The 25898-nt window shown below is 41.2% G+C and overlaps 1 protein-coding gene across 5 annotated transcripts in view; it reads left to right on the top strand.

The window, feature by feature from the left end:
• Positions 1-25898, top strand: part of EPHB6 (EPH receptor B6) — an 88759-nt gene that overhangs the window by 36473 nt on the left and 26388 nt on the right. For all 5 annotated transcript variants that reach the window (XM_054050757.1, XM_054050549.1, XM_009566669.2 and 2 more), the window contains 3 exons: positions 13188-13343; positions 15270-15608; positions 24759-24883. In XM_054050757.1, coding sequence (XP_053906732.1) covers positions 13188-13343; positions 15270-15608; positions 24759-24883 — 620 coding nt within the window. The remainder of the gene's footprint in view (positions 1-13187; positions 13344-15269; positions 15609-24758; positions 24884-25898) is intronic.

Raw genomic sequence — 25898 nt, 5'->3', positions numbered from 1 at the left:
CTCACCAGGCTAACATAGTTCCACTTCTTTGCTAAGAGGCAACGGTGTTGGGGGAGAGATGCCACATGGAGCAAAGCTGAGCCCAGACCTGATGCACTCTACCATCCTGACTAGTTTGGGCCCTTTCGCTAGTGCTGTTGGAGCTAGTGATAAAATAAAAGAAAGGGGAAATTGTAGCAGCCTGATCATGGGACCGTGAACATGCAGCAGTCATCTATGAGCCTAGCTCGGTAAGAAAAATCACTCATAATTGTATTATCATTACCTCTAATATCCTCTGTGCCCTGAGGTCTATGGTATGTTCTGTGAAGTGCTTGTAGGAGGAAGCAGAATAAATTGCATATCACCCAGTAATAGTATTAAACGAAAATGTGGCCAAGCCTGAATACTCAGTCTGGTGTCATGACTGTCTTTGTAGCTCAAGTTTATGACAGTCTATCAGACCAAGCTGCTTATGTTATACAGTTTTGTGTACCATGCTCTTCTGATGCTTCCTTGGCTTCAGTATGTATCTACTCAAGATCTCACAGCAGTGTAAATGTTACTGCACCACACTTGGTACTCTAAAAAATGTAATGTAATGTAGAGCACAGTTTTGGCTGCAGACACAATTTTAAAGCTGGATTGTAATTTTTTTCAAATAAGAGTTTGACTGGGACGTTGAGTCAAAGATGTTGACATGTTCTTACACAATCACTAGGTTGGAAAAGACCTCCAGAATGATCGAGTCCAATGGTTTCTATCAACCACTAAACCATGCCCCTGAGCATCTCATCCACCCGTCTTTTAAATACCTCCAGGGATGGTGACTCAAATGCCTCCCTGGGCAGCCTGTTCCAGTGCCCAAAGACCCTTTCTGTGAAAAATTTTTTTCTGATGTCCAGCCTGAACCTCCCCTGGCACAGCTTGAGGCCATTCCCCCTTGTCTTGTCCCCTGATGCTTGGGAGAAGAGACCAGCTCCCTCCTCTCTACAACTTCCTTTCAGGTAGTTGTAGAAATCAATAAGGTCGTCCCTCAGCCTCCTCTTCTCAAAGCTAAACAAGCCCAGTTCCCTCAGCCGCTCCTTATAAGACATTAACACCAAAAGCAAATGCAATAGATAGTTAATGTCTGTCAATATGTTAACTTAAGTTCCTGTTTCATGAAGTGATTGAGGACTTGTTCACAATTAAGGTAAACCAGCAGTCAATAATTTAGTATTAGATAGTAGTCTAAGGCACTAAAAAATATGGAAATGAGGCTTGGCAAATAAAAATAGTGATTTTTAAAAATCTATCTTTCGTTTTCTGTAGCATTCAATGAAAGGTGATACTCCCTTGCATCCCCATTATCAAAGAAGCTGGAAATAGATGAAAATGGTAAATATGTTAAGAAATAACTGAAATAATGACAGTCTACCAAACTACGAAACACTGTTCCAGTCATTTACTTCCTGATATTCCATGAGCAGCTTAGAACAGCCAAAGACAACCAAATAATAACACTTTATGTTAGAAGGTATATTTTTTTAATTCATATTTTAAATCAACTGCTCTGGCTTGGTCACCATTCCTCATCTCTTCTCCTGTTAGGGATGTGTTCCTGCTGTTTGACTGGAGCCATGTTCAGCCAGCATAGTTTATCCCCTTGCTTGGTGTTCCTTTGCATGAAGTCCTTTCCAAGATTTTTTTGTATGTTTTCCCTTCTTTCTGAGAACACAAGTACACTGTGGTACAGAGTTGCTGCAGTGTTCTGTATGAAATACAGAAAAAAAACCAGTAGCCCAAGGGCAGATTTCCATTGATGATCTTGCAGAGAACTCTTCTTGATAAGACTAAAGAATGAGCCAAGGATAGGAAAGAGAAGTAAGTTTCCTTCTTACACTTTAGTAAAGGAGTGTGCAGGCATTGCCTCCCCTCTCAGCCATTTGGAACCTTGTGGAATTCTTCCTGGACCACGTTTTGCCTCTATTTAGAACAAAAAAATCTAACAAGAACCATTCTGAGCAGTTAGATAGAAAGCCCTTTTTTTCCTGCCCCCTATCATGAATTCAGATGCTTTCTTTCTTTAGTTTCATAAGACTACCTGCTATTTCTTACTATATGGCCAATTTATCCAGCTAAATAGAAGTGTGATAAAACATCTTTTAGTAAACCCTCTAGGTGATGTGGGATGTGTTGTGTGTGGGATACACTTTTGGCTTTATCCAAGTCAACTTTTTCTCATGCTAAACTTTCATGAAGGAGAATGACAGTTTACAGAGGAAAAAGGAAGGCTGGGACCTTAGCTCTTTTTCTTTCTGTAGATGTATACGCATAGAGTGCCTTGCTTGCAAGGTTTCCTGCAACTCTGTTTTTTCTGTGTAGAAGGCCAGAAACAGCAAGTCATAGAATCATAGAATCATAGAATTACCAGGTTGGAAAGGACCCACTGGATCATCGAGTCCAACCATTCCTAACACTCCCTTAAACCATGTCCCTAAGCACTTCATCAACCCGTTCCTTAAACACCTCCAGGGAAGGTGACTCAACCACCTCCCTGGGCAGCCTGCTCCAGTGCCCGATGACTCTTTCTGTGAAGAATTTTTTTCTGATATCCAGCCTGTACCTCCCCTGGCAGAGCTTCAGGCCATTCCCCCTTGTCCTGTCCTCAGTCACTTGGGAGAAGAGGCCAGCTCCCTCCTCTCCACAACCTCCTTTCAGGTAGTTGTAGAGAGCAATAAGGTCTCCTCTCAGCCTCCTCTTCTCCAGGCTAAACAATCCCAGTTCCCTCAGCCGCTCCTCGTAAGACTTGTTCTCCATACCCCTCACCAGCTTCGTCGCTCTTTTCTGGACACGCTCCAGAGCCTCAACATCCTTCTTGTGGTGAGGGGCCCAGAACCGAACACAGTACTCAAGGTGTGGTCTCACCAGTGCGGAGTACAGAGGGAGAATCACCTCCCTGGACCTGCTGGTCACACCATTTCTGATACAAGCCAAGATGCCATTGGCCTTCTTGGCCACCTGGGCACACTGCTGGCTCATGTTTAGTTGGCTGTCAACCATTACCCCCAGGTCCTTCTCCTCTGTTCAGCTCTCCAGCCACTCTTCCCCCAGTCTGTAGCACTGCATAGGGTTGTTGTGCCCCAAGTGCAGAACCCGGCATTTGGCCTTGTTAAACCTCATGCCATTGGCCTCATCCCAGCGGTCCAGCCTGTTCAGATCCCTTTGCAGAGCCTCCCTACCCTCCAGCAGATCCACACTTCCACCCAGCTTAGTGTCATCCGCAAACTTGCTGAGGGTGTACTCAATGCCTTCATCCAGGTCATTGATAAAGACATTGAACAGGGCTGGACCCAGTACCGAGCCCTGAGGAACCCCACTTGAGACTGGCCTCCAGCTGGAGTTAAGTCCATTTACTACCACTCTTTGGGCCAGCCATCCAACCAGTTTTCAACTCAGGAGAGTGTGCGCCCATCCAGACCAGAGGCTGACAGTTTCTGAAGTGGAATGCTGTGAGAAACTGTGTCAAAGGCTTTACTGAAGTCCAAAAAGACTACATCCACAGAAGACTACACTGAAGTCCTGGGTGATTAGGCCATCTTAGGCTACTGATTCCCAAAATTCTGTTTTTATTGGCTGTTCTTCCCTGTCTTCTGTCAGATCGACAGATTCATTACTGAAATTAATTGTTATATTCCATCCCCACAATGCATTTACAACTGGGGTTCCCTCACTGCCCACTGCTTGTCATCACTTGTTACCTAAAAGTCACATGGAGTTCAAGTTACCAGATGCTTTTGAAAATAATATTTAGAGTTCATGACTGAGATATTTTAAAAAATATTTAAAAAATTACAATGTGGAGGAAAAAAGAGAGGATAAATGACTACCTGATAAAGTGCTAAGCTGAATTCCAAATGAAAAAGTAAGGTGAGTTCTTAGCTTGAAAAAAATCACTGAAATACAACTGTTAATTTAATAATACAGAGTTTATCCTTTTTTCTTTTTCAAGTCCAAATACAAATTAATTCCCAGTCCATTATGCCAATCAAGTTCCACATCTGTTTTTCTACTCAGTCCCACGGAAGTATCCAGCCTAGATAAACTTTTTTTCAATGTGAGGCTAAGGAAATGTTAAGTTTTATGTTAAAGCACAAGCTTCGGTGTTCTGCATATACAGTTATAAAAAATACACAATAAGGTCTTCTCAAATTTTAATCACTTGGAAGATGCTTCCTATAAACCATAGAATATGTTGCAGAGACCTGTGGAAGTCATCTGCTCCAACTCCATGCTCAAAGCAGGACCAAATTGGGTTAGGTCACTCAAGTTCTAGTCTAGTCTAGTTTTCATAAAGATAAATATTCCACGATGTCCCTGCACGACTGTTCTAGTATTTGATGAACCAATGGTGAAATTTCTTTTTCCTATATAGAAGGAGCTTGTAATAAGGCGTAAGAAGAGATTAATACACTTGTGTCTATTGTATTGTGTTCTACCACCTTGTTCCTACACCTTTATATCTTCCCATTAAGTGGCTGATGCCAGCCATAAGTTCTCTCCCACCCCAGCCTTCTCTTCTTTATAATAAACAAACCCATTGTCTTAGCCTATCCTGAATAAGAGCTTTAACCTGGAGGTAAACTCGCAGTTGATAGTAATGTTCGGTGCCTTGTGCTAAATTACCTATTTTTTTGTCTTATGTGTTGCTCCTTACCTCAGTTTCTCGAGCCTAATTCTGCTGTGTGCACATACACTTTGGTGTTTTTCAAGTAGTTCCCTGCTGTTCCTATATCTAGTACTTGCCCTTTCCTAATATTCCTTACTTCCCCTGCTCAAATCTTGCTTCTAGTTTTGCCTTTTTTTTCTTTACACAGGCTGTTCCCTGGCAGTCTTCATGGTATGTAACTAGCTAATAATTGCTTCAGCTCCACCTCTTTGTCCTAGAAGTTCCTTACTCATCTCATCTCATCTCATCTCATCTCATCTCATCTCATCTCATCTCATCTCATTTCATTTCCTAGTAACAGTTCAGTGGGAAACAGATCCGAGTGACTTTATTTTGTCTCAGTTGATTTGAATCTCTCCTTTTCCGTTTAAAAATCTTAAAAAAGCCACATTCTTCTCTCCTTGTGTTTCTGTGATTTTCCACTCTCTCTTCCTCACCTGAACTGTTGTAGAAACAGCCTGCCCCAGTGCAAACTACTTCCTATCGCCATAAGATAGTCATAGGCTTATCTCTGGGGGTTAAAACTAGGAGGGTTTCATCTAAAAGTTAATTAGATTTTTCTTTTCTAGTGTGTCTTCTGCATGCTAATTGAGCCATCTTTCTTGCATTATAAGAAAGTACTGTCTAAATCATATTTCTACAATATATACAATTATTAGGTCCTTTACATCATCCTGCCCTCCATAACTGTCAAACAGCATCCTTCTTTCCAGCTGATTCAGTTCAGGGCTTATTCTAGCTGTGCCTGCCATTATCTAGATAAAGCAAGTGGCATGGCCCATACCAGTTATCTTCTTTTTTAAACTCCATGCTGATTCTGCTTTGCCTAGAGTCAGTCTCATTTGAGACTGTAGCTCTGCACATTCAGTTTTCCTTAGGCCTCAAATTCAGCTGTGTCCATTCATTTTCCCAGTCTGACTCCAAAGCCTGCTTTTACACTATGTTCGTTTCAAATTCTCTCGTATCTGGCATTCATTCCTGCTGCCTCGCAGGACACCTGCGAGCAAAACCCCCACATAAAAACGAGATCACTTGTCTCAGTCAAGAAGAGATCAATGTTATGCTCTTCTAAATGTTTTCCTATGTCCCGGTTCAGTTCCAGGTCATATCTTGGTACAAAAAAGTCAGAGTAACACTTATATCATGTTCCCTAAAACACTGCTGGGGATACACAAAGTTCACTTGAAGTTTCCAACTGCCCTTCCCGGTCTCCCTCTTCTCTTACTATATTTTGGGTTACTCTTGGAATATTTCCTTTCTGCCCCTATTGTCCATGTGAGCCTTTCAATGCCTCTTTTTCTCCCTTAACTTCTTTGGTTCTTGGTCTGTCTCCCTTTCCATTTTCGTTTTCTTCACCTTCCCTCCCCCTGACTCCACATTCTGCTGGTTTTGGTATTTCTTACTGTTAATAGTCTGTCAGAAATTGGCCTCCCAGGTGGAACTTGTCTCTAGATAGCAGTCAGGCAAATACAGGCATTGCAGGGACGTGTGTTGTAGGGTGGAGCTGAGGAAAATTGGGTCGGTGTTTCTGAGATGAGCTGTGCCCAGCTGAACTGTTGTGGCATTCTGACGCTGCGCCAATATATGAAAAATTACTGAGACAAGCTGAGAGAAAAGAGCTTGCGTACTCTGATCTCTGCCTTTTTCTTTCATAGTAACTTTGATGTGATGGGAAGTGGCAGCTTGCTCAGCCCCCTGAGGTGCTAGCTCTGCAGCCCTCTGTCCTTGCATAGGATGTTGTGAATCAATGAGAGTTAAATCTGTGTTTTCTAGGAAAGTGCTGGTGCCTGGGGGATGAAAAAGTCATACTATCCCCATTAACAAGGCCTGTGGCTTAACTGGTCTTGGTGTTTTGTGTGAAGTTGTTCTGCAGGCACACAATGGAGGTGTTTCAGGAGAAGCTGCTCTTGTTCAGGCTTTCTCTGTTATGGTCCTGAAATGGTAATGTTCACTAAAGCAAAACACGCTAGTCCTAGTGATAATAGACTCACTTCAGCTTGTGTATTTTTTATGTCTGCAGCGAGCACAGTAGTCATCTGCAGTGATTGTAGCACCACAGCAAGTGGACATGATGCCATGATTTGCATTAAGAAGGGAATGTAAGGTGCATGTAAACTGAAAAATCTCTTGTGGTGTGAACAAAATACATCCTTCAGAAACAAATGAGAGATGGATTCTGTCTGCGTGTGGAAGGACAGCCCTTGGCTCACTTTTATTGCTGAAATAAAAGGAAATGGCTTTTGCCACAGGATTTTTTTTCTCTTCTCCTGACTTGACCTTTGATAATCTATTTATAGCGTGACTGCACTGAAGCAATGCTAGGAAAAGCTCCATGTCGTGGGAACACTTATTGTTGCCATCTGTGTACTAAAGTCCTGCATGCAGTGAGCTAGCATGTCCTAGGCAATTTTGGAAAGGGATAAAAGTGCTTATGAGTGTAAGCAGCTCCCTACCTGTGGAGGCCATTCTTTAGCTACATGGAAACCAGTTCGTGTCTACTGTACTCAGAAGGTGGAAAAGATATGAATCATATTTGATCGCTGCAAATCAGCTTTGCTTGCGGTATGGTGCATGATTTCATTTTGCTGGTTTTCTTTTGAAACTAAAAATACCCAAGAGCAGAATGAGAGTTATCCTGTCTCTGTATCAGCCATCTCTTCCCAAAATGCCAGCATGAGATTATATGTTTATGTAGTCATTGATTTTCCTTAATAAACAATGCAAAAATAATCATTCTGGAGAGTTCTTGCCTCCTAAGTTGCTATGGAGTCCACTCCACGGTTCTCCAGATGCCATTTCTATATGAGTTGAACTGAGCAGGTTCAGTTATAGACTTGTTGCTTTTCGTGACACTCTCTGTCTCCTTTAAACTCTTATCTCAAGTTCCTTCATCAGAGGCAACCTGCCAATCGTATTCTCATTTCCCTTCTGGACATCTGAAATGAGATGTAACCTAGTGCCAAGAACTTTCCATTCATTGTTTCCTGCACACTTACAATCATGTATGTGGGGAGAGATCTGGCAGCGGGGCAGCCAAGACCGCATGTATCTATCCAGACATTTTAATTTGCATATGTTTAAGGGCAATCACAGAATGGCTGAGTTTGGAAGAGATTTCTGGAGGATAGCTTCTCAAATTCCTGCTGATCAAGTAGGGTCACCTTGAGCAGGTTGCCCAGGACTATGATCAGACCACTTCTGATTATCTTCATGGAGGGAGACTCTGGATAACCTGTTCCACTGCTCAGTCACACTAATGATAAAAAGTGTTTCGTTGTGTTCAGAGGACACCTCCTGTCTTTCAGTTTGTGCCCATTGCCTCTGGGGCTGTCAGTGGGCACCACTGAAGAGAGCCTCTCTCTGTCCTCTATGCATCCTTGCTTCAAGTATTTGTGCACACTGAGTCCCTGCAGGCTTTCTTTTCTCCAGGCTGAACAGTCCCGGCTCTCTGAGCCTCTCCTCCTATAAGAGATGCTCCAGTCCCTTAATAAGCTTTGTGGCCCTTTGCTGGATTCTCTGAAGTGTGTCCGTGTCTCTCTTCTACTGAGGAGCCCAGAACTGGACTCAGTGCTCCAGACATGGTTTCATCAGAGCTGAGTAGAGGGGAAGGATCACCTCCTTCGACCTGCTGGCAACAATCCTCCAAATACAGCCCAGGATGTCATTTACCTTCTTTGCAGCAAGGCAAAAGCACAGTGCTGGCTCCTGTTCAATGTGGAATCCACTAGGACCCCCAGGATGCTTTCTGCAAAGCTGCTTTCCAGCTGTTCAGCCCCCAGGGTATACTGGTTCATGGGATTATTCTTCCACAAGTCCAAAGGAAGTGTATTGGACCCAGTGTTGACCACTGAGTCACACACAATGGAGGTGTTTCAGGAGAATCTGCTCTTGTTCAGGCTTTCTCTGGGATGGTCCTGAAATGGTAATGTTCACTAAAGCAAAACACGCTAGTCCTAGTGATAGTAGACTCGCTTCAGCTTGTGTATTTGTTATGTCTGCAGTCAGCACAGTAGTCATCTGCAGTGTTGACCACTAGGTCATACTACTAGGTGCTGGTGCAGACTTCCTTCCACTGGTCACCACCCTCTGGACTCAATTGTTCGAATAGTTCTCAATTAACCTCACTATCTGCTCATCCAGCCCACGCTTCATCAGGTTGTCCATGAAGCTATTATGTGTGACAGTGCTTAAAGCCCATCCTCTCCATGAGGATAATATGAGAGACAGTATTAAAAGCCTTACTAAGTCAAGGTAGTCAATATCCACTGCTCTCTCTCCATCTACTAAGCCATCACAGGAGGGTGATCAAACTTGAGCTCTTCTTTGAGAATCCATTCTGGCTACTCGCAATTACCTTGTTGTCCTTCACGTGCCTGGAAAAAGTTTTCGGGATTAGTTGTTTCTTCATCTTCCCAGGGATCAAGGTGGGGCTGAGCTGCCTGCTTTTTTCTAGGTCTTTCTTCCTGCCCTTCTTGAAAACAGGAGTGACATTCGCTTTCCTCTAGTTCTCAGGCATCCCTCACCATCACCATGATCATTCAAAGATTATCAAGAATGGCCTCAGAATGACATCAACCAGCTCCCCTGTGGGTGTATGCCATCAAGGCTCACGGAATTATGTAGATCCAGTTCACCTAAGTATTCTCTCACCTGATCTTTTACCAAGAAGATGATCTTTCTTACTCCAGACCTTCCCCTGGTCTCTGGGTCCTGGGGTTCACAGAATCACAGAATGATGTGAGTTGGAAGTGACCCACAAGGGTCATCGAGTCCAACTCCTATCCCTTCACAGGACAACCCCAACACCCACAGCACTTGTCTGAAGGCATTGTCCAAATGCTTCTGGAATACTGTTAGGCTTGGCACCATGACTGCTTCCCTGGCAAGTTGTTCCAGTGCTCCACCAACCCCTGAGTGAAAAATCTCTTTCTAATACCCAACGTAACTTCCCTTGGCACATCTTCCTGCCATTCCCTTGGGTCCTATCGTTGGTCACTGGAAAGAAATCAGCTCTTCATCCTTCCGTTGTGATGAAGCAGTAAACTGCTATGAGCCCCCTCCGCCTCAATCTCTTCTTCCTAAATGTTAGGCTTGCTAGTAAAGACTGATGTGAAGAAGACATTCAGTACCTCAGTCTTTTCCATGTCCTTTCCCCATCCTTCCTCACCAGATCCTCTTTACCACTCGGCAGTCGGCTCATATTTGCTCTAGTCTTCCTTTAGCCACTTAGTTACTTAAAGAAGCCCGTCTTGCTTTTGACATCCCTTGACAGATTGAATACCAGGTAGGTTTTGCGTTTCCTAATCATGTCTCTGCAAGCTTGGACAGTGCCTCTATGTTCCTCCCAGGTTACCTGTCCCTGCTTCTACCTTCTGTATACTTCCTTTTTTGTGTTTAGCTAGAAGCCTCTTGTTCAAACATGCAGGCCTCTTGGCATATTTTGCCTGAATTCCTCTTGTTAGTATGGGCTGCTTTTGCATCTGGAGGAGGTAGTCCTTGCACATTAGCTACTTTTTTGGGGGCCAGTCTTCTCCCTAGGGGCTTATCCCATGGGACTTCTCCAAGCAAATCCCCAAAGTGATCACATCTGCTCTCCTGAAGTCCAGAGTTGTGAGCTTGCTTTTTGCCCTGTTCACTCCTCTTAGGATCTTAAACTCCACCACTTCATGGTCACCACAGCCCAGGCTCCTTTTAGCCTTCACATCACCCATGATCGTTTCCTTGTTTGTGAGCATGGTGTCCAGCACAATGTAGAAATAGTGTTTGTTTATTTTTAACACAACCATGTTTATTTTAAAATAAATTTTATTTACTAAATACCAGACAAATTCTTCCATGTTCACAGCTTTTCCTAGCTTTCTATTTGCAACTGGACTAAAGATTAAGTTACCTGAATTCTCTTAGCACTACTCTTGTAGGGTAAATATGTGTTTGCACTGCAGGGATAAAATCCGTCCTCTACAGATTTCATTTTAGTATCATATAGACTGCAGACATTATCATTATCTGTTAATTTTCACTATTGTGACTAGCAACAAGGTCATTGTCCCACTTGATGTCAAGCTTTAGCACTGAATAAGGAAAAAGAACTGTTTTCCAGGGTCTACCTTGACAGGTAGAAAGAATGTGCCGTTAGTTCTCAGTTTTGGTAAAAGCTTGAGAACAGGGTTGATGCAAGAAGAAACTGATGAAATAAAATTACTTGTAAGAAAATAAAGACATGGGCATTCAGTTCAGCTCAGTATTATCAAATCTGAAATACATAAAGGAAGATTCCTGAAAATGGTAAATTTCCACTAAATGACTATGCAATGAGTTGATGAGAACTTCCCATTCATAATATTCATAGTTTCAATAGGTGTAAAGCTGATGGGACTCCACAGATATTACTGGCTGTTATGTCTGGACTGCAGCTGTAACCTTTTCAGCTTTGTTACGGTTTGCATACCTGCAGTCCCACAGTATGTCTCAAAAATTCTACAATCGCCCTTGAAAACTCAAAACAGAGGGAATTGAACACATGTGACAAGAAGGTTGGATAACCAAGATACTCTTTTTCTGAATCTGTCTATTTGTTACGAGGCATAAATGGCCACTCAACACTTACGTGGGTTAGAAACATTTCCAAGTATTGTTGTTGGAAGTGGAAGCCTGTAAGTACAGGAAATAACAACCTATGTTCTATTTTGTAACATTCATTGGATAGCCTATGTTCATATTCATTGTGAAATTAACTAACCAAATGTCACTCCACAGATGAACTTTGGCCTGAGCTCATTAGTCCATAAAATCTAGAGACTGTATCAATTTGTATAGAGAATCAGCTTTAGAAAACTTACAGAAAACTTACAGAAAACTTGTAGAAGTTTTATCCTAGTACTTCACTGTAAGATCAAAGCACCTCCTGTTAGGTAATTCAGCATAGTATCTTTGCCAAACATAGAATGTGCCATGCTTCCATATTGTTAATAAATTACTATTTTTTCCTTTTCTTTCCCTGTATGATGGATTGCCATCCTTATGTCAGCTTTTTGCTTAGGCATGCTCCTATGCATTTGCAGATTAAATTTGACTAAATTAAGAGGCTTTTATTCATTCTTGAGAAGTTTCAAGACCTGCAGAAAAACAATAGTACTGCCAAGTTAAGTACCTGCTCCCATTTTTGATGCAAAATCAGCCATGGTAGCTTACATTACTTTAAGCAATTAAACTATTGAAGGCAGCATAAGAAATCCATTTTTGTGGCTGTATTGAGTGGGGAGGAGGAGGTGTGGATAATAGCTGTAACTGTTATACCTATTTCCAGCCAGATAACAGAATCACAGAATGCTAAATGTTGGAAGGAACCTCTGGAAATCATCTTGTCCAACCCTGTCTGCTAAAGCAGGTTCCTCTAGGGCAGGAACAAATTCTAGTGGGGTTTGAATATCTCCAGAGAAGGAGATTCCATAACCTCTCTAAGCAGCCTGTTCCAGTGCTCTGTCACCCTCACAGCAAAGAAGTTTTTCCTCATGTTCAGGTGGAACTTCCTGTGCTCCAGTTTGTGCCTCTTGCCCCTTGCTGGGGCCTCATCCTCTTGGCACTTGCTCTTTCGGTATTTATAAGCACTGATTATAAGCATTTATAAGCATTGATAAGATCCCCACTCAGTCTTCCCTTCTGCAGGCTAAATAAACCCATGTCTCTCAGCCTGTCCTCCTAAGAGGGATGCTCCAGTCCTCTGATCGTCTTTGCAGCCCTCTGCTGAACTTACTTTTGTGGTCCCTTGTCTTTCTTGAGCTGGGGAGGCCAGAGCTGGACACAGTACTCCAGATAGGGCCTCACTGTAACAGAGTAGTGGGGGAAGATAATCTCCCTCAACCCACTATCCACAGCCTTCTCGGTGCACCCCAGGATATCATTTGCCTTCTTGGCCCTGAGGGCACATTGCTGGCTCATGGTTAGCTTGTTGTCCACCAGGACTCCCAGGTCCTTCTCTGCAGAGCTGTTTTCCAGCACATCAACCCCTAAACAGTACTGGTGCATGGGTTTGTTCCTCCCTAGGTACAGAACCCTGCACTTGTGTTTGTTGGACTTCATTAGGTTTCTCTCCACCCAAATCTCCAGCCTGTCCAGGTCTCACTGAATGGTAGCACAGCCGTCTGGTGTACCAGCCACTCCTCCAGTCCTCAGATGACTTTGCTCTTTGGCTTCTCTAGTGCCAAAGCTCTTTGAGTGCGTAAAAGGAAGACAGTTACTTCAGATGGCCAAGACTGTCTCTGGACTGATTTCTCTTTTGTCTGCCAGTGAATCAATTGAAGTACCTATTGTATAGAATAAAATAAACTGATCTGAAATGGCAACTTTAACAGTACACGCTCCATAAAGCAACAAAACCAGTAGTAACTGCTCTATGTAATAACTTTTCCTTACAAGTTAAATGTAAATAACATCACGTTGTTTCTAGAATCTGAATTAATGAGTTTCCTGCTTTTGCTTCCCATTTTCTTCCTCTTAGCCTGTCCCCTTGGTTTCTTTAAAGTATCTGTGGGAGATGACCTCTGCCATCCTTGCCCTGCCCACAGCCACACTCTGTTGCCAGGTTCCAGTGAATGTGTGTGTGAGAACCGCTACTATCGATCTGCTTCGGACAATGCTGATGCTCCCTGCACTGGTAAGAATTTGGATGGAGAATTTGAAAGCAAGAAGGCCAGTTAATGAGAGAGAATGTGCTTGAATGATTCAGAAAAGTTGCAATTCACCTCTTCTCATGACTTCAGAAATAACCCAAGGTTTTTCTTTGTTCCTGCAGTTGACTACAGTGTATATCCACTCACTGAACATAGATGAGAAAGCAGAAGTGTTCCCCTATAGCTTTTAAAATGTTGATACATTGGTGAAACTGTTCTGAGAATACTGTGATGTTGCAATATTAGATGCTCACAAATGAAAAAATGTCAAATTTTATATGACTTATGCAACCTTAAATAAGTCCATTCCAGGTATGCATAAGATGCAACTTTTGATGAGAGAATGGTATACTAATTTCTCATTAAATGTAAAACTTATTTCGTACATGGAGTAAACATTGCTTGTTGAAGGAGTTTACCAATATTTTCTTCCCTTTATCACTGAAAGTGTAAAGACCATACTTACTACACAGAATTAAAATTCTGAAGGTTTTATATACAGGAAAATAATTATTTTTTCATTGGCTTCTCTGTGATTCTTATAAGTTATGACTTTTCACAGTTGTTGATTATGAATGTTAATAGGTCAAGAAAGAGAAATTAGATGCAGAAAATGATTTTTTTTCCTGAGCAGTTGTCTGTTCTTTGCATTGACTGTGATAAGAATCCTGAGGGAAAAGCAATATGTGATTGTGCAATTAAATAATATACCACAATGCAAATGCTGAATGGGCCAGTTAAAATCACAAAACAATATTGAATTCTAACATTTCCTGATATACTAATGCTTCATCTTATCAGTAATATATTTCTAAACAGTCTTCTATGTGCATTTTCCAGCATGATTTATTTTTTTTAACAACACTAGAAATGTGAGTGCTCAGGGAAACACAGCTATTAGAAACACTCAAATACTTCAGCAGTGAACTAGATTGCAGCCAGAGAGATCCCTCAAAATGACCTCATCCACCTCTACTAATAAAGTGTATCATCCTTTATATTGGTCAATGTGAGACAGGGGAAAGGCTTTGCTTGAGTTTTCATGGATATTTCTTGACTATAGAATAGTGGTGAGAGTGAGGATTCTTGGATTTCATTGCAGCCTTCAGAGGGACATATTCTGCAAATCATGTTTTCCTTGCCCCTTCCTGTTACTGAGCTCAGTCTCTGTCCCTGCCATTCCAGTCTTACATTCTATCAATGCCCAGGTTTAGCAGTGCAACACTGCTGCTTATTTTTACCTGCCTGAGCTTTTCACTTTCTGGCTCCATTGTCTTACCCCATTCTCATCCCCTTGCCATCTTGCCCCTCTGCATTTTCCTCTGTCTCTTCACTGTCTTAGTGCCAGCAGGGAAAGTGTTGAATGCACAGGTGTGGGCAGTTTTTCACTTTTTAGAGTTTGCCTCTGATGCCATTCAGGAATCTGGCTGGCAGCAGGAGTAATCATATGGAAAGTGGTGTTCTGTTCCTGCAATAGATGGAGCAGGTTAACTGAAGTCTGAAAGAGTTCAGAGATATTAGGAGCCAAAGGAGGGAATAAGAGGTTTCAGTAGAGACAAATCTTTACTAAGCTTTTGCAAAATTCAAAATTTCTGAGGTTTGGAATTTCCCTAAACCCTAGCTGTTCTTTTAGGGAAAAGTAAAAGTCACACCCTTGAAACAGAGATACTTGGTGTTAATTTTGTGTCTCTAAAATGTGATAGTACAGTTGCTCCTTTGTGTATATGTGTATGTTTGATGTAGCAAAGAATATGTTTTTCCTTAGCCTTTCTCAGAGAAATTACTAGAGAGGAGTAAGAATGAGAAGAAAAAGCAACTTGTTCTAGTGTTCCTTTTCCCCTGCTTTGCCTACTCCCCTCCCTCACCTCTCATTCTTTCATGGGATTTTGACCTTTCATTCTCTCTTCTAGGCATTCCCTCTGCTCCTCGCGACCTTAGCTATGAAATTGTTGGTTCCAACGTGCTCCTGACCTGGCGCCTCCCCAAAGACCTAGGTGGTCGCAAGGATGTTTTCTTCAATGTCATCTGCAAAGTATGCCCAGCAGGGTCCTCAGGACGATGCGTGCGCTGTGGCGACAGTGTACAATTTGAACCACGCCAAGTGGGCCTGACAGAAAGTCGCGTGCAAGTCTCCAACCTCTTGGCTCGTGTGCAGTACACCTTTGAGATCCAGGCTGTCAACTTGGTGACTGAATTTAGTTCAGAAGCACCCCACTACGCCACCATCAATGTTAGCACCAGCCAGTCAGGTGAGAAGGCCCCTGCATCCGAGTCCCAAAATTTCCACTGTCTCTCATTTTATTTTCTTTTATCTTTTGTATCCTGCAGTTTTCTCTTCTAATTTGTATGTTTTGTCTTTTTTGTTTTTTGATCTTGCCCTGCTAGTTCCGTGATTTCACTTCTGCCTTTCTCATTCCTGCTTTCTGTGATTGGGCTTTCCTTTCTTCCCTTTTGGCAGAAAAACTGAAATTAGCAGCTAATGTGGTTGTATATGGAGTTGTTGGAGCAGTAGCTGCTCTGGAAAAGACAGCAATGGGCGATGTAGTTCTGTGGGTGAGACAGAATGTATTGCTTCATTGTGCAAGACAGGGGATGTGATCAGGGTTTGATGGTGATTTTGTGAGCATGAGCTTGGCACAGCAGGTCTTAGAGAGCATTTCTTTATTTTCTGTTCACCTTCTCTATCTCCTTCTCTTCTCCATTTCATCTTTTTATACTTCAGTCAGTCTTCCTAGCATTTTTCACCTGTTCAGTTTTCTTTTTTATCTTTCTATGTTTTGAATCATAGAATCATAGAATAACCAGGCTGGAAAGGACCCACTGGATCATCGAGTCCAACCATTCCTAACACTCCCTTAAACCATGTCCCTAAGCACTTCATCAACCCATTCCTTAACCACCTCCAGGGAAGGTGACTCGACCACCACCCTGGGCAGCCTGTTCCAGTGCCCGATGACTCTTTCTGTGAAGAATTTTTTTCTGATATCCAGCCTGAACCTCCCCTGGCGGAGCTTGAGGCCATTCCCCCTTGTCCTGTCCCCTGTCACTTGGGAGAAGAGGCCAGCTCCCTCCTCTCCACAACCTCCTTTCAGGTAGTTGTAGAGAGCAATAAGGTCTCCCCTCAGCCTCCTCTTCTCCAGGCTAAACAACCCCAGCTCTCTCAGCCGCTCCTCGTAAGACTTTTTCTCCAGCCCCTTCACCAGCTTCGTTGCTCTTCTGATACTCTTGAGATACTCTGTTTTCCCATCTTTTCTTGTTCCTAGGCACCACCTTCCATTCTCCTCATTTCAATTCATATTTTAGTGCACTTTAACAAGTGCTATTGAGTGTTTCGTCAAATCTATCCGCCTTTGCCTTATCAAAGTAAGGAAGGGAGAAATAGAGAGAGAAATAGGCACTATGTAAAGATACAGGTAAAGTTACATATAGGTGCTATATGACAAGAAAGAATGTATACAATGACATTTACTCATCACCTAAATATACATGACTCTGGGATGGCATGTGTTAGTACTGTGCAGTCGTGTGGTCATGAAAGGATATGAAAATTACAGTTTCTACAGTTCCTGGAGAGATGTTAAATAGAATCTTGAAAAGGATCCAGAAGCAGAATCACCATTCCTATCTCAATGAAAATGTTCTGGGTTCTTCTGAGTGCCATGTATTTTCTTCCACTTTGTTTTTGCCTTTTCAACCTTGGTATTCTGATAAGTGACCTCAGGATATTATTCTTGGGTCAACAGGAAACAAAGAGGTGGGGCTTGTCTTTACATGGTAGAAATATTAAAATGTTTTGTACAGTTGTATCAAAGATCATGTGATCCTTATAACTAGAAACTAAACCATAAGGTTGACTAAACTAAAATACTAATGTCTTGTGTGGGCAGTCAATGGAAGGGAAGAGATTAAAAAGTTGAAGAGAAGGTCAGACTGATGGATCACACACAGAAGGCTTATATGTATTGAGGAAAATAGAGAACAGCATCAAGCAAATTCTGATTTTCAGTAAATATCATATACAAGGACTGTAGCTTCAGGCAGCCACATGCATACAGGCATGTAATTTTGCTAAATGTCAGCAATAAGAGACTGGGCATATGTTGTTCTTTACAAGCATGTGTAAGCTGATACAGGGAGGAATTTTACGCAGCTTGTTTAAGAGGCTGTAATGAGGAGGAGGAGGTGAAGAAAGAGGGGGAACAATTTGAACTGAGTGACAGGAAATATCTGTAAACATTTAGAGAGGTGTAAATGTTTAACTCAAATCCCTAATGAGATTCCACAGTACAATTGTGGAAAGCCCTGCAAAACCAGGCTTCCATAAAGCTTGTAAAATGCTGCAAAATCAGATGTGACGTCATGATCTTGGTTAAATCACGTATTTTCATTTCTGCTTCTATGTTATAGAAAGGAATGGAATATATATACACCTCAGGTAATTTCATACACTTAGAAAATGCCAGAGGTCTGCCAATATCCGTTTCTTCCCTTTGAAACATTACCTGACAGGCATTGAATAACACAGCATGTATAGGATACCTGGTCCCTTTAAGAATCTGGCTTCAAGTGTTTGTTTCCAATAAAAGAGACAGATGGGTAATTTTTATGGCAATTCCAGGCAGTTCCTTCAGCTTTTGCTGGAGACAAGTGGATGTGCTATTAATGTTCCAAAGATTTATCTTTCTTCATGCTGCTCTTCTCAGCCTTATTTGTCTGTATCTGAGGTTAATTTAATTGAGTAGCTGCTTCATTCTCCTGCCTGGAATCATCAAATCTACCCTCATTTTTTTTGCTTCTGTTTCACTTTTCTGACCATTCCTACTCTTTCAGGTATCTCTTGATGTCTCTGGGTATGTTTGGTGTCTCCTCATAAGGTGCCACTCTTGTTTACTGAAGCAGTTTCAGGGGAGGTCAACTTTCTTGAACAGCAGTGTGTACTGAATGGCTTTTTGTATCTGTGTTTTTTTCCCTTCTTCCTCAAGATCATTATGAGTGAGCTTGAGATGAGCTGCCCTCGATTCATAATGACAGCCCATGCTAACAAGGCCCTGCTTCATCCATCACGTGGCCTGTCTCATCCATACCCCCTCCCTTCAGCAGCTTTTCCCTTCAGCACAGCTTGTTGATGTGTCATTATAACAATTATTATTGTTACTGTTATTATCATATAAGCAGAGATGAACATTTTGGGATCTTGCATTCTGAAAAAGACAAGGAGGGGACAGGAAGGTATGAAGGGTATAAAAAAAGCAAGATGGAGAAAAACAAGCTTTCAGAACAAATGGCCAAAACGAAAAAAATTTCTCCATTGAATTAAAGGTGATAAAAGAAAGACCCTCCAGCCCTGGCATTATTCCACTTACTCATACGTAAGTTGGAGTTCTCTTGATTCTTCCAGTTGCTGATCCAAAAAAACTCCTCCCTACCATCTGCCCCTTTGTTAGAGGTATCTTTCTGTGCTTGAACAGTTCTACTTTTCTTTTTCTTTTTCACCTGCTACCTATTCACTCTTCATCTTTGTCTCAAAAGCACTGTTCATCTAAGAGTTTGCTTACCCCTAGGAGTCTGCTAGCCCTGCTTCAAAGTATGACAGGTTCCTTTGGTTACACTGTCACGTTTTTCTGTGGTAACCTGATTATGATGGTCCTACTGTTCAGTAACTATGTGTTTGAAGACAGAATAAGAAGTGCTGGCACTGAAAAGCTTCCTTTAATGTAGTAGGACTTAACCTTCTAAAGCAAAAAGCATCTGAAACCTGTTTAGTAATAATAAAACCTGTTTGGATAGTAATAGTAGGGCATGCAAATTGCCAGTAAGAAAAACTGTCTGGAAATGAGATGAGAGAGAAGGGAACTGTGTTCAGCTCAGGTTTGAACTGCTGAGAGTGAGTAACTGAAAAAGTGTCAAGATATATAGAAAAATATATCTGTTCCAAATAGCATGAACTGCATGAGGAAAGGCTATTATGTAACTGTAGCGGAGTGTGCTGCTTCACAGAGGAACTGACACAAAAAAGCAAAGAAATTAAAATCCAACCATATTATTAAAAAAAATTGATCTGACTAATGTTTTAACATTAGTTAAACGTTAGATTATTTTAACATCTTGATGTGTGCTTACAAGGGTAAACAAATATATCATGTCTCAGGAAAGAAGTCAAGTTTTCATTTGAAGGATTGTGAAATAACTTGCTCTGTGCACGGCTGTCCATTTTTTTTTCCTACACCTTCCACTGAAGCATGTAGTAATGTCTTTTGCCAGAGACATGTTACTGAACTTATTCATTCAGGCAGTTATTACACTCCTAGACAGAAGAGGAAGAGCTAAAGACAGCAGAGACTTAAGTGTTGGCGCAGATCTATGCAGACTTTTAAAAGCAAGTAGATTTGGTTTTGTTTTGATTTTTTTTTTTTAAACTGAATTCAGACATTATGAGAGCTAATGGAGATATGTGAAGATAAAGGTTATGTGACCAGGTTGCCTTGTTCCTGTGAAAATATACATAGCAGCCTTTTGCATCAATTGAATTGAGAGCAATGGGACCTGGCAATACCAAAAGCTGTAGAACTGCAGAAATGAAAGGTAGACGATCCAAAGACTTGTGTAAGAGGCTGAATGAGAACAAGGACAGTTATGAGTAGTGGCAGGAAATTTAAGAGGACCTGACAGAATATTTTCTGGTGAAATGGTGTGAGAAGTGGAAAAGAGTTAAATGCCAAATATGATTATGAGATCATGAGAGGAAATGGATAAGTTGCTTGAAGCTGTTTGCTTGACAGAAGAATCCAGTAGACTTAGTTGGCATGAGCCTGTAGGCTCCCTGGGGGCCCACAGGAAAGCTGAGGACAGACTTTTTAGCAAGGCCTGTTGTGACAGGAATAGGAGTAATGGTTTTAAACTAAGGGCGGACAGATTTAGTCTGGATATAAGGAAAAAAATTTTCACAATGAGGGTGGGGAAACACGAGAACAGGTTGCCCAGGGAAGCAGTGAAGGCTCCATCCCTGGAAACATTTAGGGTCAGGCTGGATGGGGCTCTGAGCGACCTGATCAAATTAAAGAGGTCCCTGCTTCTGTGGCAGTTCAGACTAGATGACCTGTTAAGGGCCCTTCCAACCCAAAGCATTCTGTGATTCTAAGATTCTATGATTTAAGAGCAGGGACACAGGCGAGGCATTTTCTTGATCAAAATAGGAAAAGAATAAATAGAGAGCTGTCAAAAGCTATATACCGTTGTATTTTCCCAGGCTAAAACTAGCAAATAAAGAAAGTGGAGGATGAACTTCGTGTTTCTAGTCCTCTGAATGAACTCTTAGTTTAACTGTATTGTTTTCTTCTTGTGTAGGAATAACAAAAGTACTCCTAAGGGTTCATTTTTCCCCTGTCAGCTTTGTATCTTTAGCATATTTGCCCAGGTGTGACGATCTCTTCTTCTGCATTCTTTTCCATATGACAACATATCACACATTGAATATTGTCGTCTTCTGAGTGCTGGGAAGAATCGGTGTTCTCCTATATAATAGCTATCATTTAGAGTTATTGAAGTACCTTTTATGGTCTGACCTGTTCCAGGACTCTCCACCTTTATCATAGTAAATGTGGAGTGTATTCTGCAGCCAGGAAGGCTGTAGGGATCTCCATCTATTGTTATACTAGTCAGCACTTACTTCAAAATCATTCCCTACCTAATCTGTTGATGTAGGTAGATTTTTAGGCTTGCAGGTACATGCTGCTGGTTTGAGCTGATTCTACAGTCAAGGACATTAGTTTTTATTAGCAAAGAGCAGAAACTTGTCAAACATTAGTAATTCAGAGAATGTAGTATTTTCAAGATACCCAAAATGTCTTAAATTCATCTCTGTGTGCTACTGGGAAAGAAATTTTTTCTGACATGTAAAAGAGTTGCAACTCACAGGCCACCAAAAATAGAATTTGGGAGCTGTATTTAATTGGTCTTTGGACTGCTTTAAAGCTTTAATTATGTTTTATATGTGCAAGAATTTTCCATATATTCTCTTTTTTATAAATAGTATACAAAAAGCAGTCCTTTTTCAGTCTTCCGTAGAGGTCTGATCACACAACTTGTTTGCACTCAGTGAATGAATAGACTAGACCAGACTAGACTAGTTCAATTGAAAGGAACTTCCAATGATCTAGTGCAGCTGCCCAGATTGAATTGAAGAAGGCCCTGTAATTTGAGCTGTCGTTAGACATAGAGCCAGCATGTCTACATTTATAAATTCGCTGTGAAAAGGGGAAAAATGAATATAAGTGACAAATCAATATAGAACTGGACACACATGAAATAAGCTTTGAAAACAATGTTCTGTTATAAACATTTTTAATAGTCAGCACGCATATAAAGGAAAATACTCATCTTGCACTTCTGTGGCAGGAGAGGAGGGGTAGTTTGGGTGTTGTTTTAAGACATAAAACTTTGAACTTTATATTTCCTAGTTTATTAACGCTGGAAGTGTAACTTTATCATACACTCCCAGCAGGAAATATGTACCTAGTCCACCCACAAATACATTCACGTTTCACATCATCTTAATATTAGTATTCACATCACCTTACATGAAATTTTTCAAAGGAGAAGTCTAAAGATCTCTTTAACTTGAAGTGGTGAGGGAGTTCACTGGCCACTGTTTCTTAAGGTTTGTCCTTAAAAGAGAGACAAGCATATATATTCAACATCTGAACTCTGTTTCATAGAGACATAAGACAAAGTGTCTTATGTTTATCTCCCACCTCACAGTTACTCTGAGTGATGGGCGTACCTGGATAATAGGGACATTCTAGAAAGCTGTGGTGCTTTTAGTCAAGAGCTGGACAGAGCGTAATTCTGGGTAAAGACACTCCAGTGATTTTTTTTCCTTATGTTTCCCAATATTTCTAATTCTACTAGTTGTAACCTGCTTCTGCATACTGCCCATCTGAGTAGCATACCATTTCTCATTATTGTTCCAGTGCAGATTTTGCTGTGCCTAAACACACTATGCACAGCATCAGCTCCAGGTCTTTGTACTGTTGGCAAAAGATAACCTGTTGATGGGCAGCTGAAAATTGATAGTATATACTAACCTCAGAATGCACAAGTTTTGACTAAAATACTGGTCAGCTGTTGCTCATTGACTTTAAGTATGCCTTCCAGGTGGGCAAAAAATTGTGGATTGGGAAGAAATGAGAAGGGTGGGAAGAATAACTGTTGGGGGTGGGAAGGAGAGGAGTGAATAGAGGTAGGAGAGCAGGAATGGAGGGGAGATTTAACTCTGAGCATTCTGCAAAATCTTATTTTGGAATTAGAAGGAAGTGGGCTCTTCCCTGGTAGTGCAGTTATGTATTTAGGTTTACACCTCTCCCTGTGTGTGCTTTACGTCCCATCAGAAGGACAAAGCAGAATCTGTCTTGATCAAATGTCAACTCAACAGTCATTCCATTGTCCTCGCATTACTATTTGAATGCAATGTTCTTCGTTTGTGTATCAAATACTAAATATATTCTTGTTTAATTGCTCTGTCTTCCATCCTTCTCATAACATTGTCATTAGGAGGTAAAGTAGTTGTGCAGCTTTGTTTGAAAGACAATCGATTGTAAGAAATAAAAGGAGTAATCATGAGAGGAAGCATTTTGGTTTTTATACTCTTGTGTTTCGGTTCTTATACTCTTAACATTTTTGTTTCATTTACATTTTTTACTGGTTCGCACTTGCCTAGCTGTTTGGAGCCCATTTGAATTGTGTATTTTATCTTTTTCAAAATTATGAGGGGGAAAAATGCAATTCTGCAGTTTTTGATCATTTGCTAAATGTCTGCTTCATTCCTCGCATCCACAAAGTTTATGTCTATTTTTAAAAAGAGTGGAGTTAGCTAGCTGGCAACTTTTAATTGGCGTATTTTTTCTTGAAAATTTAAATGTTTTCCTTTAAGAAAGCGAGGGTTCAGTAGCTGCCTACCCAGAGGTTTCTTGGCAACATGACAATTTGCTTGCAGAAGAAAGCAGAACTTGATAAGTGTTTTGTGGACAGACAGCTGGCACGCAGAAGAAAATCTTACAATTATCCTGAAATTTTTGCTTGCAAGTCTCTTTCTAAGGAGAAACTAATATTCTTTCAGCTTTTGCATGATCTTGGAGACTAAATGTGTGTACATATATAAATTTATTGATGTTTGTGGATTTTCATTCTCCAGGAAGCTTCACATGCAACCATTCATCTTTTAACAACCATTCATCTCCCTTCCTGCTCTGAGGACGTTTTTTAGAAGACCTAACTTATTCAGGAAAAGACCTGCTGTTAAACAACTGTTCTGTACTTCTGTTGTCTTCAGAACATGTGAATGGTGCCTCCAGGAAGACAAAAAAAAAATAATGCAAAATTACCTCAAATAGTAGCTTGGATTATTTCTCATTGTAATCTTTAATGTAATTTTAGTTGCACAAATGGTGTTGGAAATCATTAATCATTATATCTTCAAGATGATATTTTGTTTCCTTTCTACTAATTTAGTGAGCTTCGGGTTTGTGAGAAGAAATGGCAGTTACACACGTCTCAAAGTCTTGAACTGAGCTTCAGACTTTCCCAATAGCCAGTCAAAAGATTTCTAGGCAGTAGTGCTGGTTAGAAGCCCATTCATGAATTTCTGTGGTTCAGTGGTCCACAGAGAGACTGAGAATCTCCCAATACAGTGGTAGTTTTGATACCTGGGCAACAGTCCTGGCAGGGATTAGCCTGAGATCCAGGAGCTAGTCTGAACATAAGGCTGCACATCAGGCTATGAAAATGAGATGCTTTCATTCTCTGTGATCTGCAGGTGAACTGGGACCACTGAACTGACTTCAAAATCTGTTCCTTAACACATCAGTGCTCTCTGTCTTCTGTTTTGCAACAGCGATGTTGTAGTGAAAGGCCTCCGTTACTCTGATACACTATACTTGATTTTTTTCCCCAGGCAAAGAATTATAATCTAGGGGAGAAGCAGAAGAGAGGTAGGGTACTCTGCTTTTGCTATGACCACTTTCACATCATTTGTCCAAGCGTGATCCTAGAACAAGGCAGTGGCACTGAACACCTTGTCATCTTGCATGTGAAAGCTGCAAATTTGAAGATCAAAATAATGTTCTGGCTCCAATATAGATAATTTCATAACTCCTGTGCGTGATCAGTTGGATGTGGATTTCTGCATTTTCTTTCTGTCCAAGTCATCAGTTACTATATCTCCCAGTAGAGCAAAATTGTGCCTGGATTTCTTCTTGTTATTTTATCAAGTACTGCATCGTGCAAATTAAGGGATATTAAAGGAAGAGCTGATGTAACTTATTAACTTATCATAATGAATATTCAATTATAGTTCATTGTAAAGCCATCCCTTTGTAATCTCTCCTTCCTCCCTTTTATTCCAGTCCCCTCTGCTGTCCCTATGATGCATCAGGTGAGTCGTACTACCAGTAGCATTACACTGTCATGGCCTCAGCCAGACCAGCCCAATGGGATCATCTTGGATTACCAGCTACGCTACTTCGACAAGGTGAGCAGAAAGTGATGCAGTGCTGATTATTGTATAGCTATTACACAAATGAGAACAGGGAAATCTTGTCTGTGAGATGTACTCCTGTATCAGGATGGATAAGGTGGAGAAAAATTTCAGTTATGAGAGAAGAAGAAGCTGCAGCAAAACCAGAAGTTCATAAAACACACTCCATCTAACATTGGTCTATCTGCATATCCCAACTGGGAAACGGGACAATGCAGGTGAAAAAAGAGAAGACACTTGTAGTTACCCTCAAAAGCTGCAGTTAACAACCTAATATGTTCAGCATCAGCTGATGAAGGTGGAAAGATGTGAAGTGTTCAAATGTATAGGTGAGAACTTGACTCACTGCAGCATTCTGTCATGTGTTCGTGGAAGGAAGTCCTATGCCGGTCTTTACGCCTGGACAGACATCTCTAAGAAATTTTAGAAGGAGGAATGCACTCTCTTACTCACTAAGTGATACCAGTGATATCAGTGACCTCTTTATGTGCTTAAATTACAGGGTGGCAAATATAAAGTTGTTCTCCATTCACGTCTTTCATGACTCTTAATCCAACTGATTTGAGGGGAGGGGGTACATAGGGCTGTTCAGACAGGTTCTCATACCATATTCTTATCTTTCACATAAATAGTTTTGCAGGAGTGTGCAGAGCTAGTGTTTTTTTAGCAGTAAAGGGGCCTGCTATTTGTAATAATATGTCTAGCAGCTTCCTGGTTAAAGCATTACAGGTGTCCTTGCTACAGATACTCCTAGGAGAATACATTTGAAGCCTGTAGAAAGCAAACTTTCAAGACAGGCTAGGGCTTTTTTCTTTTTAATGAATAGGCTTAGCAAGAAACAAAAGGACGCTAAAACAAAAGGACGAGGTAGTTTTGTCCTCACTTTTGTTTAGGTCAGGACTGAGGGTCTTTGGCAGAGCTTTGTGAGAAGCTTAGGCCTAAGGGTGTGAAAAGTGGCAGTCAGGAGCAACGAGCAGTCGACAGGAAAGTCAGATCTGGAGTAGCAGTT

This window comes from Cuculus canorus, chromosome 1 (assembly GCF_017976375.1).
Source record: "Cuculus canorus isolate bCucCan1 chromosome 1, bCucCan1.pri, whole genome shotgun sequence".
Classification (NCBI taxonomy): domain Eukaryota; kingdom Metazoa; phylum Chordata; class Aves; order Cuculiformes; family Cuculidae; genus Cuculus; species Cuculus canorus.
The sequence above is the reverse complement of the archived record's forward strand: the minus strand, read 5'-3'. Positions and strand labels throughout refer to the sequence as shown.